Source organism: Hibiscus syriacus, unplaced genomic scaffold (assembly GCF_006381635.1).
Source record: "Hibiscus syriacus cultivar Baekdansim isolate YM2019G1 unplaced genomic scaffold, ASM638163v2 tig00013680_pilon, whole genome shotgun sequence".
Taxonomy (NCBI): domain Eukaryota; kingdom Viridiplantae; phylum Streptophyta; class Magnoliopsida; order Malvales; family Malvaceae; genus Hibiscus; species Hibiscus syriacus.
In genome coordinates, this window is record NW_024062306.1 from 150,670 (window position 1) to 172,047 (window position 21,378).

Consider the following 21,378-nt stretch of genomic DNA (forward strand, 5'->3'; position numbering starts at 1 on the left):
AAAGGGAAACATTGCAAACATTTCACGATCGGCTTTTCGAGAGGGGTCATGTCCCAAACATTTATCCGGATTCGAGTTGGGAAACTATAGCCAAAATAACTGATTTGCTTGAGGTTTTTAAAAATGCAACAACTTTTTTATCCGGTGTTTATTACCCTACTAGCCCGTTGGTTCTTAATCAAATATTTTTGTTGGCTACCCGACTAAATGACTTTGAATTTGAAACCGAAGTTTTTCAAGAAATTGGCTTTGCAATGAAGGAAAAACTTTTAAAATATTTTAAGGAGATTCCCCCCATTTTTACTTGTGCCGCCGCTTTAAACCCAACGTTAAATGTTGGTGGGGTTGAAACACTAATTGAACAAATTGCGTTTGCTTTTAATCTAACCGATGATGAACCCAACTTTGTCCAAAACCAAATAAATTATTTTAACAAATATTTTCGAGACATGTTTGCAATTTATTTAACTAAATACGGATCAAGTAGTGTAATACACGATCAAATGAGAATGAATGCGGAATCATCTAGTAGACGTCCAAGTAACATAAATTTGAATCTTTTTAACACTCTTGTAAATTCTCAATCCAAACGATCACGTACTACCACCCCAAGTAGCGAGTTGGTAAATTACATGTCATGCGATTTTCTATCAAAAATGACATTTGAAGAGTTTGAAAGTTTGGATATTTTGGCTTGGTAGAAAGAAAAGGAAGCACAATTTCCGATTCTAGCCGTCATGGCCCGTGATTTACTAACCGTCCAAGCTTCTACGGTAGCTTCGGAATCCGCTTTTTCTGTTAGTGGCAGGGTTATATCGCAACGGAGATCAAGACTAAGTCCCGAGTCGGTGGAAGTATGCATTTGTTTAAAGGATTATTTGGATGGAGCGGCTCGTAAGCAACATATCACCACCCTAGAAGATGCAATTGATGCCGATTTGGAAGCAAACTTACACATTGAAGAAGTCGAACTTGGAATATCCCCTCCAAACGAAGAAGGCGAAGATGATGAAGAAGAGATGGCAATGTAGTTTATTTTATAACTTTATTTCAATTATCGTAAACTTTGTTTCAATTATCGAACTTGAAGTTTTTAAGTATTTGAATTTATCGAACTTGGAAGTTTTTAAGTATTTGAATTTATCAAACTTGGAAGTATTTAAGTATTTCAATTATGTTGAGTTAATTAAGTATTTCAATTAAGTATTTGAATTTATCGAACTTGAGGTTTGATGCTTTCTCTTTGATTCTCTATTGATTCTAGTTGCTTGATGTTTCTTGTCTTTGATCAATGGCTTCTAAGCTTGCTTAAATACACATTGAATCACTTCTGAACGTTAGTGATAATTAATGAAGATAATATAGCCGTTTAAGTGTGAAAACATTTAATAAAAATGCTTGGAGCGTGGGGGAATCGGTACCCTCTCATAGGGAATCGGTTTCCTCTCATAGGGAATCGATTCCCTAAGTGTAAAATTTAAATATTTCGACCGTTGAATAGGGGGAATCGGTACCCTCTATGGGGGAATCGGTTCCCTCCGAGCATTCTGGAAATCTCGGAGCCAAACCATTCAGTGAGGAATCGGTACCCCTTGGGAGGGAATCGGTTCCCTATGAGCAATCTGGAATATTAAAATCGGTTTTTTTATAACCGGTTTTTAAAAAAAACCGGTTTTTTTAAAACCGAAACCGGTTACACCGGTTAGGATATCCGGTCCTCCAAACCGGTTAAAAACCGAACCGGTTATTTTATAAACCGGTTTTTTTTCAATGAGAAAAAACCGGATCGGATAAAAACCGATCCGGATCGGATTGAAATCCGACAAATGTTCATCTCTAGTTGGAAGTGTGTTAATTGCTCTTTAGTTGAAAGTTGAGTTGCAACTCGATATGCTACACGGAGAACTGGAGCAACCATTGATAATAGTAATTGGGTAAAAACTAAAATATTATTAAATTTTAAAAAACTAAGATATACCAAATTATTATAAAATTTAATTATTAAAGTTAAAAAACCTAAAAATATTATATGAAGTTGGTACAATATAGTTGCTATATGAAGTATGAGAATAAAAAGAAAATCCAAATCTGTAAAAGCCTAATAAAAGTGGATTGTTTAAGGCAGTAATTTTATCTCTGTTCACTCCCAGCGAAAATGCTAAACATACCTCCAAGTCAAACCATTTACATTAAAAACCTCAACGAGAAGTCGAGAAGATCAAAAAAGAAGGTACCACCATTTTCTCTCTAATTTTTTGTTTGGTTGCTGAGAAAATGAGGGAAATTTTAAACTAGACTAACCTGAAGCCACTTGACTTTCAATTGAATCTTGCCCCAACTGCTTGTATTTTTTTAGATGGAACGCAAAATTTTTTCTAGGGTATTAGAAAGGAAAAAACAAGTTATTTTCTCCTTCTGTAGGAACAAGAGTCCCCTATTTAACCCTAGCGGCGCCCTATTTTACTTGGACATTGAACTTAACATTTTACAAATATCCAGCTGATTCTCTACGGTTTGGAATTTGAAATGGCATCGATTCCCCATTAACAATTTTTTCTTTTCAGAAATAAAGAGCTCCCTTTGTTGTTTATTTTCTCAATACGGAAGGATTTTGGATGTTGTTGCCTTGAAGACGCCCAAGCTTTCATAGACAAGCATGGGTTGTGTTTGAAGAGTTGAAGCTGCTAGTAACGCCTTCCGTCAGATGCAAAATTTTCCATTTCATGATAAACTTATGGTGAGTACCTTAATATCTTGTGACATTGATTGCTTCAAAGATCAAAATCGAAGCCTATCTTGTCTCTTTCTTTTAACTTTAATGATGTTTTTGCTGCATTTGATTTGGGCTTTGTATCACTGACTGAGTGGAATCTCTAATGTACTAATGTTGTTGGAGTTATTCCATTATTTGCTGAGAATCTTAGGGGCAATTTTATTTATTTTTATTATAAATTAGGACTCTTGTTCCTTCTGCACCCAATGAAGACTTTTTCTACCTATCAATAGCACCATCTGCTATTAAAACTATACCCATCTCCCCATGTTCATAAATTCCTTGAGATGTCTGCTTGAACCAAACTTCCTTCGTTCTCCAGGCTTCACTTGTGATTGCAATCAAATTGTTTTCCAGGTTTAATTTATATGTTGTTTAAGATTGTATGCATGATTAATTTGATGCAGCGGATACAATACACAAAGACAAAGTCGGATTTTATTGCCAAAAATGATGGAAGCTTTGTTCCCAGAGAAAAGAAGAAGCAAGATCAAAAAGGTGACTGCCTTACCTTTTAGTTAAAATTTCCTTATGCGTAATTCATGGTCCTTATTTGACGTAAACAAAATGTTTCTTCTTTATTTCATTATGTTATAATGTGAATGTAATTATCACAATTATGCATGTATATGTCTCTAATTATGAATTTCATGTTTCTACTTTATGAAAACTGAGAAGCTAGTCGCTCTAATATGTCTGAATTTGGTCCTCTCGCTTTACTGAAGCTGAGAAGTCAGTTGAGTTGTTGGTGAAATCGTGAACTTTAACTGTTGATTTTTGCTAATTTGTTGCTATAAATGTTACTGCTGGTTATTTTCTAATTTCTGTAGTTTTTATGAAGTACCAGGATCTAATTTTGACAAATTAAAATAGAGGGTTAACTTCACACTTTTCTGTAAAGTAGAAGGATGAAATTCATAATTAGACCAAATATTTTCACCACCAACATGCCTTTTTTTATCATAAGGAAAACAGAGGGAGTAACAGAAGATAGTTTCTAAGTGCACGGTGCATTTTTGGGTTAGAACTTGGATATTTGGGTTTCCTTTACCTTTTTTTCTTAGAAACAACACATTTCAGTATGACCGCTAATTTATTGTGCAATGAGGCAGGAGAATACAACTTCCTTTCACGATATTGTCATAGCACTTCTGTTAATTCCTGTGGGGGATAATGTCTTCATTGAACCATTGATTTATTGTTTAATGGTGCTATTTTGTTGCCAGATATTTTAACTTTTGCATTTGCTGTTTGTATTAAAAAAAAAAAACTAAAATTTTGCATCTCTCTGGTTTACTAATTAATTTACATCCAATATTTAAACTACTTTTTCTTTTGGTTTATTTTAAATGTTTTATATTTTGATGACATCCTCTTATACACTGAATTTTTCAGCTGAAAGGAAACGACGCACGGAGGAAGCACAGCAATCTGCAATGCCAAATGGTGCAGGTTCTCTAAGTAATGGTGGACCGAAGGTAATTGCGGAACTATTTCTGATTTAATTGTTGCTTCCTGTCTGTCTCCCTCCCTCAACCCAACGGCTTTACCTATGGGAATTGCAGCTCATGTATTTTGATTGCAGTGCTTAGATAATATATAAGATATGACTTTACACCTTTTGGGCTGCTTTTTTAGTAAGAGGGATGAGTTGGCTGACATAGTATTGGGGAAAACTCTTATCCGAGAATGTGCAGGCTCCTTTCCATCATGGAAACGTGAATGCTCAAGAGCAGGCTGCACCGAACAATATTCTGTTCGTACAGAATTTACCTCATGAGACAACTAGCATGATGCTGCAACTGCTTTTTGAACAGTACCCTGGGTTCAGGGAAGTTAGGATGCTTGAAGCAAAGCCGGGTATTGCATTCGTGGAGTATGAAGACGAACAGCAGTCTTGTACAGCAATGCAGAACCTCCAGGGTTTCAAAATCGCCCCTCAATATCCCATGGCCATCACTTTCGCGAAGAAGTGAAGTGAACCTATCCTTGTGTCGATGATGTTTAATTCCGTGCTTTGTATAACTTTGTACGGGTGGGAATTCCTGCAAGTATGCTGGTGGAATAGTATTATTATTATTATATTTCATGCTACATACATACATAATGATGAGATGATTGATGGTTGCTAAGTGGAGAGGGGATGAGAGGTGGATAGGTGTTGGTAGTGGAAGAGGGCACCTAGGGAAGGCATTAACTTGGTAGGTATCTGTTGTCCAGAATACGAATTGGGTGTCCTTATGCTTAAAGGGTTGGCATCATGTAATTGGATTCGGGGGGCTCTGCTTGATAATGATGATAAGGAATCCCACTCAATAACTATATAAAATATATAAAGGAAAAGGAGAAGAGAGGGTGAAAGATGATGTTTGACAAAGAGGACATGGGAAAGGGATAGGAAGGGGTACGTAGTTGTACGCAGATAGAAACGTGGCAGTCATCGTGGCTCACCAAAAAAATGAAAACGTACCACACCCGTGTACCTTGTTATGGGCGGAAGACTTTTCAAACAAAGCCGTACCAAAACATGTGCACTTTGAACTTCAAGTTTTCAACTTGAATTCAATCTGTCCTTCCTCACATGTTTACTTCCCCAGATACATCATACCCTGCCCCACCCCCTATTATTGCCTACTTCCTCCTCTTTCCCCATTTTACCCCTATCCTCTCGCTATCTCTCTGTCTCTCTCTATTTACATATCTTTTTCTATTATTAAATCAACTGAATTATTAACAAAATTAAAAGCAAAAAAAATCACTAGGTAAAATTTAAAACTATTGCACGTTCTCTTTAAAGTTTAAGATTTAAAATTTTTTAATTTAAAATTAAAAAATTGAATACAGGAGAAATAATTTTGTTTTATTCCTTTCTCTTAGTAATGTTGAGATCCTATCAATATAATGATGAGGTTGAAAATTAACATCAAATTAATTTTTAAAAAAAGTATAAGAAGTTGGTGATTTTTTTGGGACCTTTATTTTCTTGTTATGTATTGTTCAGACTATATTTTTCGATTTAACACTCTTTACAGAAAGTCGTATTCATTGTAGCGTGTTTTACGTTGATTTAGCGTCACGTGGAGTAAGATGCGCCCTCTGAATGTCTTATGCTGAGTTAGATACATGTGGCTAAAGCGCGGCCCCTGGGGTGTGTCTTACGTCACGTAGGGCTATAGCGCGGGGCAGGGGTCGCGCCTTTTAATTATAACACATGCATTATGCAAGGCGTGGTGCAGAGACCGCGCCTTGCATAATTTACCCTCACTTCTCGTCTTTTAAGCATCGTCTCTCCATTATAAATAGCCCCCTCCCCTTGAACTCTCTCACATCTCCCTCTCAACGGAGAAATTAATACAATCTTTTCAACCATTAAATAACACCCGACAATCCTCTTATATTTGATTCAGAAGTTCGTTTGATATTTCGTTATAAAGTAATTTTGTTATAATATTTTGTTATAATTATATATGATTATTTGAAGAAAAAAAATTATACTAATTGTTTTCAATTAATTTCTGTGTTTGTAAAATTGGAAAGCGGGAGTATACGTCGAAATATTTTTGCGGTGCAGGTAATAATATAAAATTATATTATTTAAATTATTTACGTTTATGTGTAAAATTTTTATTGTGTTATATTTTTGTTCATATATTATTTATTTAATTGGGTTTGTTTCAGTTGTTTTTTTGCAGATATAATATTGTCGCGCTTTTAAACTCTAAGAATGACTTAACATTTAGCTATTGTTTATTATGATAGAGAAATTCGATAAGATGAAATCGACGTTGTTTTCGTATCAAATAAGCGTGTTAAAATATCATTCAAGAGAAACATAACTATTGAGGAGTTGATAACGAATATTTCGAGGAAGGTTCATGTTGGAAGTAGTAGAAGAATATCGTCATTGCAGTACAGATTTCCAACATTATTGTTGCCATTGACTTATACAGCGTTCGAATAATGATGATGTTGAAATGATGGTTGATTCTCAAAGTAATTATTCAGACGACGATATTCAGATGTATGCAAAGTTTGTTCAAGTGCGTACTAGTCGGGGTCAGTCATTAAGCTCCCACTATGGGCTGGCTGAACAAGTTGATCAAGTTGACAGCTTGACTACAGTAATATGTAATGATTTTAATGTCATAATGGGAAATCCGCATCATGGTATCGTCACATCAACTTCAATGGGGAGACATTCATCAACTTCAATGGGGAGACATTCATCAACAACTCCTTACGATATGTACCGAGGTGGGTTCACAAACAATCCATATGGCAACATCGCGTCCAGTTCAAGGGGAAGGCATTTATCTGCAAATTTCTTTGACCTTAATATAGAGATGCCATCGACGCAACAATCTGTGCAGTTTTCATTTGATACGATGACTTCAAGCTACATGGAAGACATTCGACTGTGAGCTTTTTCGATCTCAATGTCGATATGTCTTTCTAGTTCAAGGGGAATGCGTGCAAGTAGTAGGTTTTTCGACCTAAATGTGGAGAGCATAGAGGAACCATCATCTCCACCAGAAGAACCGCTTCATGGGCTTGGTGTGGATGGTGCTAAGACTGGACTATTCATTCAGCCAGAATCACCGCAATTCAACTCCGATGATGATGATGATGTAGATGAAGTTCCCTCAAATGTGGCACAAACTGACCCTCCAGCACACATGTATGAAGTTGATTATGGTGCAATGTATGGGCCAAATTTACAGATATGTCCCATCTCGGTGACTATGGATATTACTCATCAATAAATAATGGTGAGTTATCTTTAGGCATGTAGTTTTCAAGCAAAGAAGAAGCGATGATGGCTATAAAAATTACAATATCCGTAATTATGTTCAATCCAGAGTCGACCGCTCCAAGACAGAAAAAATATGTATGTCACTGTGCCTGACGTGAAAACAGATGCAATTGAATGGTTCACGTATCGAAGAGGAAGAACAATAAATGAGAACTAATAATATAAAACGGTCTGCACACATGTTGTGCTGGAGGGATCAACCAAGATCATCTCAACTTGGACTCTGAAGTGATCTGTCAAGCCATCATGCCCATGGTAAAAGCAAGCTCCTATATAGCTATTGATATGTTGATTTCAGCTATACAATCGCAGTATGAGTATATTGTCTCCTACAAAAAAACTTGGTTGGCAAAACAAAATGTCATTGTCAAACTTCATGGCGAATGGGATGCATCTTATAACGAACTTACAAGTTGGTTTAGGCTGGTGCGGAGGTTGAATCTCGGGATAATTATGGACTTCGAAACCTCTTATGCATACAATAATGATTGAGTTCTTCGCGATCGATCTCAATTCTACCGGGTTTTTTGGACTTACCCACAGTGCGTTAATGTTGTCAAATACTGCAAGCTTGTGGTCCAGATCGACGAGACTTTCTTGTATGGTAAATACAAACAAGTTTTATTATTGGCAGTTGTCCAAGATGGTAATCGCAACAATCTTCTAGTTGCTTTTGCTCTTGTTGAAGGAGAAGATACAGATTCTTGGGCTTTTTTCCTCCGAAACTTACGTGCACATGTTATCACGAGGTAAAAATCTATGTCATTTCAGATCGCGGAGCTGTGATCAAAGCAACAATGGAGTCTTTGTGTCCAATGTGGTAACCACCCTTTGTCCAAAATAGGTATTATATCCGACACATTGCTGCGAACTACCTTGGAAGGTACAAGAAGAATGATGAGCGTCAATTACTTGTGTGCATGGGTAAGTGAAACTGATGTAGTTTGTTTTCTTTCGATCATTTTAATTTTGCAAAGAAACAAAGTTAGTAAGTTCTACATTTTTTGATCAGGTTACGAACTACTTCCTCAAACATTTGAATCCATGCTTCAAGAATTGCGGGCGAATAACGAGGAAGGATACGATTACATCAGCCTCATCGATAAAGAAATGTGGACAAACATATATGATGGTGGATATCGATATGGACACATGGCGACCAACTTGGCTGAGATAATCAATTCGACCTTAAAGGGTGCACGTCACTTACCTGTAACGGCTTTGGTAAAAACTATATATTTTTATTTGGGGGCACTTTTTGCGAAGCTCGGGGGGACAATCTCAAACCTGGATGCAAGGCGGTCATGTCTATCACCCTAGATTAGTTGCAGATCTAAAAAAAATTACTGCATCAAATGGAATGTCTGTAACAAGCTTCTCTAGAACACATGCAATGTTTCATGTCACAGAGTTGTCGTGACCTTTTCAAGGGATTGAAGCTGTGTCGTTAAGAGTAAATCTACGGGACAGAACGTGCGACTGCGGTTTTTTTTAAGCTTTGAAGTATCTATGCTCTCATGTGATAGCAGCTTGCTCGCATACCTGTCAAAACTATAACCGTTTTATGGATCCCGTATACCTACTATCAGAAGTTTTTAAGGTATATGAATTTGAGTTCCCCCCATAAGTAATGACAAAGACTCTGATGAGGTTCAAAATTGGGTTCTGATTATACCAAATCCAAGTTTATTGAGGGAGCGTGGTCGTCCAAAATTCACTCGAATTCATTGTGATATGGATATTCGAGAAACAAATAGACACGACAAATAGTGTAGGCATTGTAGAAACTAAGGACACACTATGAGAACATGTCCACTTCTGTTGTCATCAAGTAACAATTGATGAGGAACTGATGTAGTTGTTTATCAAATGAGAATTCTTGTACTTTAATTTGTATTTACTTAAAGTTAATGCCATTCGATAACCGCTGATGAAGATTAACAAAATGATACAAGAAAACGATATTGGACGTTGGCGTTATATGTGATTATAATAAAAGAGATAATAAGTGACAAACTTAAGAAAGTTATCGAACAAAATTATTTAATTTTGTCAAACTAATAATAATTTGGTATTTGAATATAATTCTAAATACAACAAACTTAAAATAAGTATTAAATGGAAAATAATAACCAAATTACAATAACTGTTATTAAATGGTAATAAACAAAATTATCAAAATAAATTTGTAACATCCCAAAATACGGGTTAGTGATTAAATTGTAAAGTTTCAGAATTTGGTGATTAAAGTAAGATGATTGAATAGTTCAATGATTTGTTCGGAATTTTTTTTAAAAGTTTATAGTAATTATCCAAAGAATTAAAGGGCAAAATGGTCATTTAGCATGAAAGATATTTTCCCCAATAATATGAATGAATCACGTGGGGGGTGGGGGGAAGAGTTATCTGAAAACTCTTTATTCTTCCTTTCTTCTTCTCCCAACCATGAAAGCTAGGCAAAGGTAAGGGTTTTCTGATTTGTTGATTATTTATTAAATTAAAGGTTAGGTTTTGATCATTAGATGATAACTAAGCTTAAGGAAAGCTTAAGTTGTCTTATAATCAAAAGATGAAGAAGTTATAATAGATTTAAGAAAACGAGTTTTTATATGAAATTATGGGAAAGAGTTGATAAGTTGAATTTGAAGTTAAATTTGACTTGTCATCATGTTAATTAAGGAATATGAAATGTTAGAATTGTATTTAGAACATTTTAAAATTTGAGTATTATTCTTGAATTACATATGAAGGATATAATTTTGAAGTTATAGATGATTTTCATGGATATAAGTTGGTTTAAGTAATGTTAGTTGAGTTTAATGACATGATAGGGGTTTAAAATAGAAGAATTAAGTGAAGAATTGATGATTTTCGGGGTTAAAATACAATTTCTGGGTAGAGGGAACTGATACCCTGTGAAGGGAATCGATTTCCCCTCTTGGACGAAAATTCCAGTATGTGCAGGGGGGACATATTCCCCCTGGGGGGTATCGATTCCCCGGGAACAGATTCCCCCTAGGGGGTATCGATTCCCCCTAAATGAAAAAATGGAATTTGATTCATTAAACCGGTTTAAGTTATTAACATCAAGTTTAAAGTTTAGGCTTCTGATAGTTGTTTTGAAATGTTATATTTATGTAGATATTGAGCCTAAACAAGTTCTGGAATAATCAAAGGATTAGAATTGATTCAAATCAAACAAGGCTAAGGTGAGTGCAATTTTAATTGTACTTATATTATTGAACGAACATTGGTTTGCGATGAGCCAATGATGGAGTTACTATGGTAAGAAGTGACTCATAAAATGTTATTTGATATGTGATTATTATATGTACATGAATACATTATATGCATAAACATAAGAGCATGAAACATAAGATGTATGATATGATATACATGATTATATGCATATGTGATATATGCTATGAGATATGACCAATGTGAAATGAAATAAGCTATGTGAATATATGAAATGACATATGAATATGCAATATGTGATATGATATGAAATATATGGTTACACATACATGTGGTATGTGACAGAAGAGAAAGAACAAGTGATGAGAAATATATTCATAATAAATTCCCATAGTATATGATACGAGAGCTATAGGTATAGTTGGCATGCCAAGAGTCGAGGGTATTGTAGTCCTTCGGGACGTAGTGGTCCTACGGGACATATATAGCAGTCCTTCAGGACGAATACTGAACAAATGTTCGATGCCCCATGAGGGAATTTATACGAGCTGTGGTGACAGCATTTGTGCACAACCTCAATGTACTCACATACCTCTATTCTCAATAATATACATGGGCAACAACAACAACAATTGAAATATAAATTAAAGTGAAAGTGATACAAAAAGGTAAGTTTCATGTGTGCATGACTTGATTATATATGTCATAGGAAATATATCCATGCATATTGAAACATCATGATCAAATGGTAAGAATGCATTTTCATGAATCTACTATTACATGTTTATTTATTGCCTCACTAAGTTTATGACTTAGCGTGTAAGTGATTTACACGTAGGTACCAAGAAACGTGAAGAGCAAGAATAGAAGTGGCAAGGACATTATTATTACTAGAAGATCAGATCAGAAGTAATCGACAAAGTATGTATTTTGTTGTGTATAGAGTGTTGGCATGTAATAAGTCGTTAATTATGAGCACTCTGATCGATTTTGAATTTTGTGGACTCTTTTATGTAAATTAACGTATTTTGCTTTAAACAAAGTTTTAAATTTCTCTGTTTTTCAAAAGAGTCAAAGTTTAAGAAGTCAATGTGACACCTCAGACTTGTATTCGAGTTAGGTACGGGGTGGGGTGTTACAAAATTAACAAAAAGTCCAACAAAATAAAGAAAATAAAATTTAAAATTATCCAACCAAATTAACAAAATAAAGTAAGTATTTAATGATAAATAATAAAAATTTACAATACAAAAAGTCCAATAACCAACTAAATACAAATATAATTAAAAAAACAAATCTATTGATGTTTGCGGTGCGAATGTGTTCCGCAGGGCGGTGGCTTTCGGTCTCGAGGAGGATTTCTTCGTATAACTGGTTGTGACTCCTCGCTGTCATCATTATCACCATCATCGTCGTCGTCGTTATGAGCAGAAATATTTTGTTGATGAGGAGCTAATGACGATGTAGCACCTCCATATAATAAGGACCTTGGAGGTGTATGACCGACTGTACCATCGCTCATAGATAACTACGAAAACTCATAAAACCCAGACATCGCGATGTGTGAAAACTGTACAGGAGGTGTATGTGCGGCGGCCATGTGTGATGAGGCTGCGCCCGCCAAATAACTAGTATATGAACCTCAAGTCAGATCTGCAAACATAGACCCGTAATATCCTCTATGAGGGGTCATATAACTTTGTGACGGTGGCGGCGACGGGTCATAAAACTAGGTGACGGTGGCGGCGGCGGCGGTGGCATCGGGTAAGGGAATGGCGGTAGCGGCATCATATAAGGCTGCGGTATGTAAGTCGCTACAGACGGTGGCTGTTGTGAAGGTCCTGCTGGTGCAGCTGAGGATGAATCAGAAGCACCTACTCTTCGTCCACGAGTCGAGGGACGATGGTGCTGTGACGGTGAACGTCTCTGTCGATGTCGCTGAAAGGTCCGCCCTCGTGCAGCCTCAGAAAGCAAAAACGGCTTCCCGTTACTGTTGAACCACTCATAATAATCATCAGCAACTGTCAATAGGTCATCATAAATGGGCTCTCTATGGGGAAGTATCCGATATCGATCCTCCCACAGCACGACCTACGCATGATACTTCACCAGCCAATCTGTATCTGACTTGCCACGTCGATTTGTGTTATGCAACTCGTCCATATTGCGAGGTGCTTCCGGAATTGGTTGAAAACAACCAAATTGCTGGAGCACGCGATCAGTGGAGTGCCACTCGACGATCGCATAACAGATCAAATGGACCATCGCCATCCAAACATCTGATGAGCCCCTCAACTCAGGTGGGATCGTCATCCTCACATCGTCATTAGAATATGACACCATTCAAACTAAAACAAATATATATAATTTTTATCAAAATCATAATCTAATTATATAACTATGATCTAAAATCGATTTTTAAACATTAAAATGCATACTTGTGTGTCAGCCTTCTGATCGATTAACATCCTAATTTTTTCTAAATCATTAGGTAGCTCCTGATGATTTTTCCTATCAGTATACCACCTATTCAAGGAAAAAAATTTATTATACACTGTATAAAATTTGTTAGCAACCCTCCTATCAGCTGCAGTATGCATACCCGTGCATATATTTTAACTTCATCATCAGAGGCATCCTCGCTCAACTACCAAAAATTAGCATCTAACCAATTTAACGGTATCTTACCACCGTTAAAACTTTCCGGGACACATCCTAGATAATCCCGGCACAAAGCAGTCCAGGAACCGTGCGCCATCCCTGATATCACATCTCCATCCACCGGAAGTCCTAGGTGCATATAAGCATCCTCAAGTGTAATCGTGCACTATCCGCACGAAAGATGGAATGTGTGGGTCTCCGGCCTCCACCGCTCCACTAAGGCAGAAATAAAGTCTGGTTCTATCTTACAGTGACCTTCATATCTACCTATATGATCGAATCCAGCCTCTGCTAAATACGACCAGACACGGGTAGGTATCGTTAACTTAAGGTTCATAAAAAAGGATCTAATATACGGTCTTTATCCTAAAATATAAATAATTACAAAAATTAATTCTTAAACTAATAATCATGCATTAAATAAATAAATAAATTATTACTAATAATTTAAATTATATTAAAACGTTAAAATGTTACCGTATCAGCAAAATGTCGAGATATATGATTTCCATCCAAGCAAAGTAGCTCGCCTTCTATTTTATATCTGCAAAAAAATAATTAAATAAAATATTAAAAAAATTAAATTTAAATAAATTACTAACAAAATACTAAATATAATAAAATATACCTTAAACAATTATAAGAGAATATAAGAGTATTTGAGAGAAGTTGAGAAGATTTGGTGTGATGAAAGTGATTGAGAATGAAGTATTTATAGGGAGGGATGGGGTGTGAACGGCCGGGATAGTTGGGTAATTAAAGCTAAGGCGAGTTACAGGGGTGTGCCTTTCTGACGCGTGTCAAAATTAAAGGTAAGGCGCGGCCCTTGCCCCCGCGCTATAGCCCTATGTGTCGTAAGGCGCGCCCCAGGGGCCGCGCTTTAGCCACGTGTATCCAACTCAACATAAGGCGCGCCTTACCCCACGTGGTGCCAGATCAACGTAAAGTGTGTTGCAGGGGGCGTCTTTCTGCAAAGGATGTTAGATCGATAAGTATAGTTTAAACGATGCCTGACAGGGAAATAAAGGTCCCTAGGGTGATTTTTTTGGGAAAATCACCTAAGAAGGTCGGCATGTAAGTTAAGCTACAATTTGTTGCAGATATAGATCTCTGTGAATTGTTCTTTATTTTGGGGAAGAGATGAATGCAAGTAGGGATAGGCATGTGATTCGAATCCGACGGGTTTCAACCTTATCGGGTTGGGTTTTTTAAAAAAATTTGGGGGCGAATTTGGTTTTTTAAAAGGTAATGTTCGGGTTGGATTCGAGTTTAAGGTGAAAAATACTCGACCTGAAAAAATATAATTTTACCTTATATATTTAGGAATAATTATAATAATATTCTTTTATATATTATTTTTTTTCAATTAAATAATTATTTTTATTGAATAAAAATAATATTTTTATTATTTCATGTCAGGTTGAGTTTAGATTTTATTTCAAAAAATTAAATCAAGTGGAGAGTATATTTTATACGAGTCAAATTTCGGATGGAAGTGTCAATATTCTCTTCTCGAGTCGGGTAGACAAAAAAAAAAACCTACCCATACCAATCGCTAAATGCATGGATGGATGGACACCACACCATGGAAGGCTTCGTTGGGCAAACATTTAATATCACATATACTATTTATTTATTAGTGGAACAAAAGGAAAAGGGGTCATTTGGTCAGTCAATGTATTTATGAGAAAAGCCTTGAAGGGTAGTATAGTAATTTGGTCATGACAGATCTTCTTCTTCCCAGATACATATACAGATACAGATACAGATAGATAGAAGGCCAAGTTGCCCCCGCCCCCAGATGATACTACTGTTTCTTTCTGTTAAGAGTTAGGTCAGAAGCCCACCATCCACTACCCAATTTTCCTATCCTTTTAATAACCCTCTTCCCCTGCTCTTATCCTTTCCTTCCCCATCCCTTTGACGATTCTCGTTTTCTCACAAAAGCTTCTATGAAATTCCAGTGCAAGAGAATACAACACCGCTCACTTTCACCCCATTCTTCATCTAACCTCTTTAATGTCTTAACAGAAGAGATTGTATGCAAGATCCTCGATCACCTTCACGACGACCCTTTTGCCATAAAATCCTTCTCCATCACTTGCAAGTCCTTTTACTTCATAGAGTCTCGCCACCGCGGGTCTCTCAGGCCTCTACGCGCCGAGCTCCTCCCCAGAACGTTTCATCGGTACCCTTCTGTTTCCCTCCTCGATCTCTCTCTCTGTCCGCGCGTCGATGATAGCACCTTAAACGTTATATCGTCGACCTGGAAAACTACTCTGCGGTCAATAAACCTGTCCAGGTCAAGGTTTTTCACGAATGCCGGGTTATCGAGCCTGTTCATCAATTGTTCGGGCCTTGTTGAGGTTGATTTGAGCAACTCCACGCACTTGACAGACTTGGCGGCCTCGGCGATCGCAGAGGCAAGGAATTTGGAGATGTTGAGTTTAGCGAGGTGCAAGTTAATAACCGATATGGGGATCGGCTGTATTGCTGTTGGGTGTAGAAAGTTGAAGTCCCTTTGCTTGAAGTGGTGCTTGCGTGTTGGTGATTTGGGTGTGGAGTTGATTGCTCTCAAGTGCAAACAAATTCGGAGCTTGGATCTCTCTTATTTACCGGTAAGTTCAATTCCTTTTTGACTCAGCTGTGGCAAAGAAAAGAAAATGAAGTTTTCTTAAGCATCCAGAAAGTGGAAAAATCATTATCAACTCTGTCAAATGTGTGCATTTTTAGGCTGTAGCTGGGCCTGCCATGTACTTTATTCAATTAAATGGGGCACGTTTTGCTTTCTTTACAGGGCATTCAAATATGATGCCACTATACTATTTTTTCCCTTTCTTCCTCCAACTAAGGGGTGAATGATTGGTTGAATAGTGAATAATATGCAATTGATCATTTCTCATGGATGATATGTCTCTTGGAATATACTCTTCTATTGATTTTAATACATGATTGCTGTTCTTTGTTTTATTGATTCTTGGTTGGAGAATGCACAATTAGATGAGAAATTATAATGAGAACGTATATGCCTTTCACCACAGATCACAGAGAAGTGCCTCAATTCTGTTCTTAAACTCCAAAATCTTGAAGACTTGGTTATAGAGGGATGCCATGGCATTGATGATGATGGCCTTTCAACACTCGAGCAAAGTTGCAAGTCACTAAAGGTATATTTTCCTTTTTGTTACTTTGGAAATGGTCGGCTGTTGAACACGCCTAATATTTTTACCAGTAAATATAACTATGGAAAGAACATCTACAAGTTTTCCCAGCACTTGAAAAGATCTTCTTTTACTTGAATAATGTAAGTGATAGTTTTTCCAAATTGGATATTTTACAGATGCTTAATTTGTCAAACTGTCAAAATGTTACTCACACGGGATTGTCATCTCTGATTAATGGCACTGAACAGCTACAGCAGATTATATTGGCATATGGCTCTTCTGTAAGTCAAAAAATCCCTTAAGGTAATTCCATATTAGCTTTATATTAGTCTTTTTCTCGTTGCTTATGTATCTCTGATGATGTTGCAGGTTACTTCTGATCTAGCAAAATGTTTGCATACTTATTCGAAGCTACAATCAATTAAATTAGATGGTTGTATTATTACTTGGTCAGGGATCAAAGCCATGGCATGTTTACGTGCCCCTATCAAGGAGCTGAGCTTCAGTAAATGCTTAGGACTGACAGATGATGGTCTCTCTTTCCTCGTCCAGTCACACAAATATCTAAGGAAACTAGACATCACATGCTGTCGTAAAATAACATATACCTCTATAGACAGCATAACAAGTTCATGCACCTTCCTTACTTCTCTCAGGATGGAATCTTGTAGCTTGGTTCCGAAGGAAGCCTTTGTTTTGATTGGAGAACGCTGCTCATTTTTGGAAGAGCTGGATGCCACAGATAATGAAATTGATGACGAAGGTTTTACCTCAACCATAATCTGTTTTACACATGAATGAAACTTTCTATGAGTGATTTATGTTATACCCTGCAGGTTTGAAATCCATTTCAAGATGTTCAAAACTATCCATTTTAAAGTTAGGGATATGCTCTAACATTTCAGATGAAGGGCTTGCCAAAGTTGGAAGTTGTTGTTCACAGCTTAAGGAGCTTGATTTGTACAGGTTTGCAACTTTCCTTTAACTTTTACACTATTCATGCCAGCTAGCAATAACTACCACATGCATAGGTGTTTAGTTGAGCACCTTAATCTCTACGGGCATTCAGCACTCCAATAGCATCAACTTTAACAATGACAAAGCTCCTGCTAGTTTAACCACAAAATTTTTCCTGATTGTCATTATGAGGATCTAAAAAGAATTAGATGCTGTCATGTCGGGCCCCACATGGTGGAATACTTCTGTGCCCTTATGCAAAGAACATGATATCTCTTTTCTCCGTTGAACTTAGTGTTCTTCTGTTATTCAGGTCCACAGCAGTAAGTGATGCGGGCATTACAGCCATTGCTGATGGTTGTCCTGCACTTGAGATGATCAATATAGCTTATAATGATAAAATTACAGATAAATCATTAATATCATTGTCAAGATGTGGGATGTTAAAAGTACTCGAGATTCGTGGATGCCTTGGTGTCTCGTCAACTGGTGTATCAGCCATTGCTGTGGGATGTAAGCAACTTACAGTGCTTGACTTAAAGAAGTGCTTCAACATTAATGATAACGGAATGCTTCCGCTTGCTCAATTTTCCCAAAATCTGAAGCAGGTATTTTACATTCTCAAGTTCTTATTCTTGTAGATTGGAACATTATGGAGTAATGTTGGAAACTAATAATGTCCTTCGCTTCCTTGCATTGCAGATAAACTTGTCATATTGTTCTGTTACGGATGTTGGGCTTGTGGCACTTGCTAGCCTCAGTCGCCTACAAAACATGACAATCTTGCACTTGGCCGGCTTGACTCCAAATGGCCTGGCAGCAGCCCTGTTGGCATGCCGAGCATTAACAAAAGTGAAACTCCATGCATCCTTTAGGCCATTACTTTCTCAATCCATTCTGGGGTACATGGAAGCCCATGGGTGCGTCTTTCACTGGAGGGACAAAGCTTTTCAGGTAAGTGTTTATTCACATCTTAAAGAAGCATAATTTTGAAGAATTTGAACTTACATAAGATAACATGTAGTTTGCTCTGTAAATATAAAAGGTCAAGTTCAGAAAAACCAGCAGCTTTCCTGATTAATATTGGCCCAGAAGCAGCTATTGTTAACATCAATTTATAATTGTTTTTAAAAGGATAGGTAAGCATGAAACTGTTGTCCAGTCCCCCTGTTCTTACATTAGATTCTTGGCAAATTTTCAGCATGCTAGGGGAAGTTATGTTGTGCTTTCCAAGTATTCTAGTTTTGACACTTGCAATTCTGCCTCATTCAGCTAATGATTATGTTGATATACTCCATAATGACTCGTTATTATGCTGTACTTATTAACAAGTGATTTTCAGAAGTTGGGATTATTAAAACGAACCCTATAAAGTAATCTTGAAATTTGTAGACCATATGAAATTGTTTTTTTTTCTTTTACTTTCGAAGACATTATTACTACAAACATCATGATTTATGGAAGTAAAACTTCTTATGTATGTTTGACAGAAGGAAATGGATCCCAAGGGATGGAAGCTGCATTTTGGAAGGAATAGCAATGAAGTTCCGTAGTTGCAGAAGGATGCATGCCCAGGTCGTTGCTATTTTCAACTGAATATGAAAATGAGTTTTTGTTTATCTTGAAGTAGGCAGAAATTGGTTGCAAGACGTTACTGCTTGGGCATGGGGTGTGTCAGCCTCGTAAAGGAAGTGTGTTAGTCAGTCAAATGCCTGCTACCCGGTCTACAACTAATTAAAGAAATTTTTTTTTATACATTGTCCAGAATTTAATTAACAGACAGATATGATGTAAGAATCCGAGGCAACAGCAGAAACAAGTTTTGGAGGATATGCAAGAAATTGATGATGGTCATATGGCACTGCATTTTGTCACTGGCACAATTTTTTTTTAGTTGGAAAATTTATATGATGATGATCCTATTGATAATATATGGATCATTTTTACACACGTCTTCATCTGTTCTGGAAAAACAGTTAACAAAGGGAAACTCCCCAACACGATTTACTTCCAGAGCTGTTTGGAAATCCCCCATTGGATAGACTTTTCTTATCTTTTTGGGCTCAAAAGACAGATAGAGATGCCCCCCCTCTAGACGTTATGATAATGATGCTTCTTCTAGATTGCAAGTTGTAGGAATTATATTTTGGACTGGCTTGGAGCAAGGAAAGAGAGAGGAAAGTGAAGAAAAAAAATCCCTTTTATTTGGACAAAGCAGTTTATTTAAACAAATAAGGGTAAATTAAACAGATGATCACTAAAGTTTGAGTAAGTTAATGTTTTCCTTATTGAACTTTCAAAAGTTATAAATTGGCCATTAATGTTATCTATTTGTTATAAATTAGTCATTCGTCGTCAATTATCTTTAACATGGATGACGAAAAACTGAGCTGGACTTTTGACGCTTACCTGGACCGTTTGAGTGCAATAGGAAATGGGTGAAAAACAGAAAGTTTGATCGTTAATCGCATGGAGTCATTAGACTTTTGCCATCTTCTTCTCAACCCAGTTCCTATTGCACTTAAACTCCTTAAAGATTAAACCCCTCTTAAAGATTAAAACCCTACCCAAGTTCGAGGGTGATTATTAGGCAGCAACGGTGATGCTTAGCCTGTAGCACCTTGTACCAGAGTGATGATTGGAGGTGGCGAAATGTTCAGTCTAGTATCATGTGTTGTAGGTCTAAACATCACCGTTGACGTCCCATAATCACCCTCGGACTTGGGTAGGATTTTAATCTTTAACAGGGAGTTTGAGGAAATGGGTGAAAAAGAAGGAAGTTAACATGAAATATAAGGAGGAAAAAGAGAGCGAAAGTTCAATGACTTCATGGAAGCAGTTAATGGTTAAACTTCTTTTTCTTTTAAAATGAGATACGTGTTGTTCGGGTGGTTGTTTTTATTGGTTTGGGGGGGGGATTAGCGGTTTTTCTCATCCGTTAGATCATTGTAATGAAGAAACAACTCTAATTATTCTCTTAAAAAAATGTAATGATGCTTTTTGTGCAGCTAATATTGTTGGTTATTTAACAAAACCATCTCCTCCACGTAAGTTTAGCGTCCCTAAAAACGAAATATACGTCAGCAGACAACAACATTATTAACAATACAAAATAGCATACGAGGCTCTTGTAGTTTAGAAAAATTAACGTGGTTATTAAATTATTTTTTGATCTGATATTATCTTTCAATTTAGAATATAAATTTAACTGATCTTTTAATTGATTTTTATCAATGTTTTTATCTTTTATTGTTATGGTGTTGACATGGTAATTTACGATACTAATGTGACATGGTGGTTCATGATAGTTTTTTGTTTTTGTACACAAAAGTTTAGGTTGGGTAGCTCCCAGTCCAGGGTCAGGACATACCTAAGATCCAATTGGGATTTACATAGGACTTTACAGATTGTCCACTAAGAGTGAGGGTGGTAGGATTTGAACTTGGCCTTACAAGCTCAATTTCCTGAATCTCAACCACTTGTGCCAACACTCGTTGGCGTGGTTCATGATAGTTGATGATCGGATAGATAGACTAAATTAGCTTTTTGATTTTATTTGAATGTTAAATTAGTTTTGTCTAGTTCAGATACTTATTTAATGTTTAGAAAAAATAAAAATTATTTTACATTTAAAATATTAAAATATCAAAAAATTAAATATAAAAATACTAAAAATAAATAAATATTAAAAATATTATTAAAATTAAATAATTAAATATACAAAATAAGTTATAAAAGCATAAATTATAAAAAATTAAGAAATTTAAAATATTTTTAAAAAGATATATTGTACATAATATGCATATGTATAA

General features: G+C 36.4%; 2 protein-coding genes across 2 annotated transcripts; both read left to right on the forward strand.

Moving 5' to 3' along the window:
- The first annotated feature begins 2,604 nt into the window (after positions 1–2,604).
- LOC120206305 (U2 small nuclear ribonucleoprotein B'' 2-like) lies at positions 2,605–4,829 on the forward strand. The gene is made up of 4 exons (XM_039205994.1): positions 2,605–2,737; positions 3,181–3,271; positions 4,169–4,251; positions 4,471–4,829. Exons 1-4 carry the CDS (start codon positions 2,705–2,707, stop codon positions 4,747–4,749), a joined length of 486 nt encoding a protein of 161 aa, XP_039061925.1. The 5' UTR covers positions 2,605–2,704; the 3' UTR covers positions 4,750–4,829.
- Positions 4,830–15,270: 10,441 nt separating this feature from the next.
- On the forward strand, positions 15,271–19,380 carry LOC120206306 (F-box/LRR-repeat protein 3-like). Its single transcript, XM_039205995.1, has 8 exons — positions 15,271–16,063; positions 16,487–16,612; positions 16,786–16,890; positions 16,979–17,372; positions 17,446–17,575; positions 17,880–18,174; positions 18,269–18,520; positions 19,057–19,380. Exons 1-8 carry the CDS (start codon positions 15,398–15,400, stop codon positions 19,117–19,119), a joined length of 2,031 nt encoding a protein of 676 aa, XP_039061926.1. The 5' UTR covers positions 15,271–15,397; the 3' UTR covers positions 19,120–19,380.
- The last annotated feature ends 1,998 nt before the right edge of the window (positions 19,381–21,378 follow it).